The sequence below is a fragment of the Cicer arietinum genome, chromosome 2 (assembly GCF_000331145.2).
Source record: "Cicer arietinum cultivar CDC Frontier isolate Library 1 chromosome 2, Cicar.CDCFrontier_v2.0, whole genome shotgun sequence".
NCBI classification, from domain to species: Eukaryota; Viridiplantae; Streptophyta; class Magnoliopsida; order Fabales; family Fabaceae; genus Cicer; species Cicer arietinum.
Window position 1 is genome coordinate 16,433,547 of NC_021161.2, and position 5,541 is coordinate 16,439,087.

At 27.5% G+C, this 5,541-nt stretch overlaps 1 protein-coding gene across 1 annotated transcript; it reads right to left on the bottom strand.

Annotated features, from left to right (window-relative positions):
* Positions 1-7: 7 nt before the first annotated feature.
* On the bottom strand, positions 8-2,567 carry LOC140919369 (uncharacterized). The gene is made up of 2 exons (XM_073365377.1): positions 1,293-2,567; positions 8-1,199 (listed from the first exon to the last, which is right to left on the bottom strand). The coding sequence occupies exons 1-2, from the start codon at positions 2,528-2,530 to the stop codon at positions 8-10; spliced, it is 2,430 nt and encodes an 809-aa protein (XP_073221478.1). The 5' UTR covers positions 2,531-2,567.
* Positions 2,568-5,541: the final 2,974 nt, after the last annotated feature.

The following is a 5,541-nucleotide window of genomic DNA, read 5'->3' on the forward strand; positions in this document are numbered from 1 at the left end:
CATTAATTTAATAAACAACATTAAGCATTAATTTTACCTGTACCCAATGATTCTCGTTAACAAATCCAATTGCTAGTAAAGACTGCCCAAAGGTCTCTTTCGATGGTGATTTGTTTAGCGGGAAAAATGTCATATTCAGATTACGAGACAACGACACCAATATGACATTATATAGTGTTGCTATCACGTAACCCAAGTCTGGTAAAGACATCCACTTATCTTTTCCTTGAGCACCCAATTTTGATATTTTCAATGAGTTCCGCACTGATTCAACATTGTCATCAAAAACATTAGAATAAACATCTTTATGTAGACCAATCTCTTTATCCAATTGTGATCGAACTAAAGCCCAAGATTCTTCGGTCCAACCTAGCAATGCTGCAATTGCACGAAACCCACAATTTCCATCAGCCACAACATCTACTATGTCCTCAATATACGGACGTATATAAGTAGGAAATTGTGTCTTAAAAGAATGTTGAGATGATTGAGATTGTTGCCTTGCAGAACGTTGAGATGATTGAGATGGTTGCCTTGCCTTTGCAGATTCTTGAGAGGCATCAACATACTCCCAATATGAAGGATCACGAGGAGTATCAAATTCTTTTTTCTTTTTACCAGCTCCTTTGGTTCTCACTTTCTCTGGTGGTGCAAGTATTGATGTGGTATGTGGAAATACAACTTCACGCACCTTTGCCTTGAATATCCTTTGACTTATAATATCGTGTGTCTTCATGTACGCTTTCATTGCTTCCAACTCTTCAGAAAAGTCATAATCTGATAAAGATTCTTCATCCTCTAATTCATGTGCAATGCTTAACTGTTTCCAAAAATCATGAATGCTATCTAAAGGGATAGCATTACCATTTATCTGCAACTTAGCCAACTCACAAGCACATGGTAATCCATGAGTTGTTCTAATTGAACAACCACATTCTGTTTTGTTAGTGCCTACAATCTTCACCCTTTCCAACTGGTTATCAATTAATTTCATACACTTTCTTGATACACAGTGATGTAGATTTTGAAAAAATTGTGAATTATACCCGTGCTCAACATCCTTGATGGTTTTCTGAAAAGAAGACTGAATGATACATATTTGGTTCTTCAACATCATATTCACTGCATCCCAGCTTTTACACAAATCACCAAAACTAGTTTGAAGCATGTTTTTCAATCTCCAATGAGCAGACTCAACTCTACAAATAAATTAAATAACACAAATTAAAACAAATCACATAAACTAGTAAATCATGTTTGCTAAAACAACACAATTCATATTTTAAAAATACCTGTTAGATGTTGTGTTCCCCAAATGCATCACTCTATTGGTCCAAACGTTGACAAACCTTTCTTTGTAAGGTGTTAACCATGAATCTTTCACATAATCAACAAAAAGAATAATATCGGCACACAATATCTCAAATTGTTGCAAATGATGATCATACTCTTCCACACTAGTCGAATAGACAATCTTTTTCCATAAATCCATTACTTCTTCTTGTCTATCCTTTTTGACATATTGTTTGCATCTTGCCCCAACATTTTTTTCAATATGAAAACGACATAGCAAATGTATTGAAGTAGGAAACACAACACTAATCGCATTCATCATGGCAAGATCTCTATCAGTCACAATAACTTTAGAAATCAAAGACTCAGATTTGAACAACATTCGTACCTTCTCAAATGCCCAGATGAAGTTATCTTGTCGCTCTTTTTCCAAATAAGCAAACCCAACTGAAAATGTCAAACTAGTAGAAGTGACACCGACTATTTCAAGTAATGGCAACCGATATCTGTTTGTTTTGTATGTGCTATCACATATCAAAACAAAATGAAATGTGTTTAACAACTTTATACAGTCAGGATGCGTCCAAAAAATATCTCTCAAAATATCAGAATTTTCCCGTCTTCTTGTCCAATGCACATAATTTTCTTGTTGTATTAACTTCAACAGATGCTGCATTTCTGTGTACGGACCTCTCAATGATGATCGATAAGTACTCCTTGCTTTATATATTTGACTGGGAATAGTGACATTGGTTTTATTTCTCACTTTCAAAGCATTTAGAATGAATCTGGGTGCAAGCTTATACTTTGTCATATCATTGACAAATTTCCTCTCTTCTTCGTTTAAACGCCCCAAATAGGAATGACCGGTTACAGTATCAAGTAATTCATGATTGTGTGTCCCACAACGAACACTAATTTTCCATCCTTCACCGCCACTTAATGGTACACATCTGAGAGTAAATGGACAGTTTTCCTTATGAGAGCAAGTTACTGATTTTTTTGATTCTGATTTATATCTTCCACCTCTTTCGCATCCCAAAATCAATTTGTCTTTTCTTCCCCTAATTCCGTTTGCTTTATCTGATCGAATGGTAACAATTAAAATTCCATTTTGTCTTCCAATCGCTTTTGCCCATTCAAATACAGCTTCTCGAGAAGAAAATACCTGCAAAATATGTTTCAAATAAAAATTAACCATATAACTATAAGAAATATTTAATCGGTGATGATTCATCAGTAGTTATAATAATACCTGATCAGTGGTGAATTTTTCTGTAGTATCTATAACATTTTTTGAAGCAGATACTTCAACTCTGCTCATACCTAATTTCAAAATTAGTAACAAATTTAATTAAATATAATATTTTAAATATTTAATTTAAAAAACATTTAAAAATAATTTATAACATAAATATTGAATTTAAAAAAATAATAAAACACATTTCGAAACTTTAACTAAATGAAAAGTTCGAAACATTCTTACATTTCGAAAGTTTGTGAAAAATGAAACTTTCGAAGAACAAAATGCATTTCGAAACTTTGGTGAAAAAGCAAACTTCCGAAGTAGAAAATGCATTTCGAAGATTCCAATGTTTCGAAACTACATTTCGAAGGTTTCATCAAAAACCAAATGTTCGAAGCATAACTCTATTTCGAAACTTTCAAATGCAAGCAAAGTTTCGAATACTGTCTATTTCGAAAATTTGGCATTTATCCAAAGTTTCGAAATTTTGTCTTTTTTTAAATAAACTGCATTTCGAAGGTTTTAAAATAGCAAAATTTTCGAGTAACTTACTAAAATTCATTTCGAAAATTTAAAGTTTCGAATCCAACATTTTGTTTTGTAAATTTTCGAAGGTGGTGGGGTGTGAAATCTGAATGATAATTTTTAAAATAATATTATACTGTTTTACAAAAGGGTATTTTAGTCTTTAAAAAATAGTGGGGGGTGGCAGGTCAAATTGGGGGGGTGCCTGGTACAAAACTCTGAACTTTAATGTATATTGGAGAAATTGGATTATAGAATGTGTTAGGACAATTTAGCTTCAATCATAGTTATTGGAAGTCCTACTAAATAGTTTGTTTTTAATTGTGGCACAAGGTCTTAATTCTTTGTGTGATGCATCTATTAAAGTGATAAATTTCAAAGGCTTTGTAGTGGGTTCTAATGATTTCCGGATGCTGTATTTTTAATTTGCAACCGATATATTAATTATAGGAGAAAAGAGTTGATATAATATTATAGCAATCAAAGTAATTTTGTTCTTGTTGGAGATTATATTTGGCCTTAAAGTCAACTTTCATTAGAGTTTGTAAAAAGGGTGGTCATGTGAACTTATCCTGGTTACATGATACACTAGGAGTCCTTCATTTTCATATGAGTTATTTGAAGTAGTAATATCAATTTAAAATAAAGGGAGTTTGAATTATAAATTCATATTTTTAAATTTCTTGTTAAAATTTAAAGTATTTAACTCAAGTTTCATCTTAGTTATGAAAATAGAAAACGGAGAACATTATTGGTTACTGAAAAATATAATTTAACTTATCTATCATATATATTTAAAACAGACTCCCGAATTCCAGCTCACTATCGAATGTCACCTCATTCTATTTCATCTACCTATACAAATATTTTTCACATCCGCCAAAAAGCTGATGTGGACATCTCCTCTTTTCTCCCCTCTCAATCATGCTCTCAATGTCTAATCTCCTTCAATCCTTCTCCTTCACCAACTTCTTTAATCTCTTTAATCCATTTTTCTCTTCTTCCTTCCACAATTTCTTTAATACCTCCAAAATCTATTTGATAATATTATTTTATAATAAATTTATAAATTATAAAATTATTTTACAATTATTTATAATAAATTTATAATTTATAAATTATTTTACAATTTGATAATAATTTATAATCTATATTATTATCAAATTATTTTATAAGTTATTTTATAATAAATTTATAAATTATTTTATAATATTATTAGTCATTTACAAATGGAAACAATTTATATTATTAGTCATTAAATTCAATGGAAAAAAACCACCTAATCACTCATAAATATTGACATAAATATCATCCTTTCATCAACAATTATATTATTCCACTTATGGTGAGTAATAATTTTATACGTTAAAAATTCAATTACTCATTAATGTCAATCCATTTATAATTTCTTTCAATTTATGTCAATCCATTTTTTAGTAACATTTTATACAATAAAAATAAATATTCTATTTGACAAAAAATACACAAATTTATAAAAAAATAATCATAAAATAAGAATATATGAAAAATTATTAAAAAAGTTACTTCCAATTATTAAAATACACAAATTTATTTAAAATTTTAATATATGAATATATTAAAAAATATAATGAACAAAAGTTTACTATATATATGTGTTTTGAAAAAATATGTTAACACCAAATTTTTTTCAATTAAATTATATATTTATAATGAAATGCTATTTTTTATTTTAATTTTATTTATTATAATGATAATTTGAATGTTAAAAAATAAATGAAAATTTAAGTATTGCATAAAATTAAATTATTTTTTAATAAAATTTATTTTTGGTACATATCAACATAACTATAATTCAATTGCACAAACAATTAGTTAAAACTTTTAAATACCTAAAATTGATTTAAAGTATATGTAAATATTTAATAAAATTAATTTCAAACTCTTGATGAAATAGTATTCAATAATTTTTTTTTACAACAACTTCTCATGCTCGCAATTAAAAAATCATATTAATAAAACAAATAAATTTAGACTACACTACAATATAATTCAACATTAATATTTTTTAAAATAAAAATATTAAATAGTCAATCATATTTTTAAATTTTTAAATCTTATTTTTGGGTATGTATTTTACATTTTATTTCATCAAATAAATACAAGTACCATTATATGTTGAAAAATAAATTGTTAATCAAAGTACAATGAGTCAAACAATTATCCTATATAATAAGTTATCATACGAATTTTACAAAATATTTTAAAAATTAAATTAGATGATTGTGATAAACATGATTCTCCCTCATTTTAATTTTCCTAATCATATTCAATTAATACAAATCAATAAAGTAATATTATAAGTTAACTATATTTATAATACATAAAATATTACTTATAAAATTATTTTACTATTATTTATAATAAATTTATAATTTATATTATTATCAAATTATTTTATAAGTTATTTTATAATAAATTTATAAACTATTTTATAA

Bases quoted from the DNA above. Each gene is read 5' to 3' on its own strand.
- LOC140919369 (XM_073365377.1), bottom strand. From the start codon at position 2,530: ATGAATCATCACCGATTAAATATTTCTTATAGTTATATGGTTAATTTT. The intron at 1,200-1,292 runs GTATTTTTAAAA...ATTTATTTGTAG, and splicing joins GGGAACACAACATCTAACAG to AGTTGAGTCTGCTCATTGGA.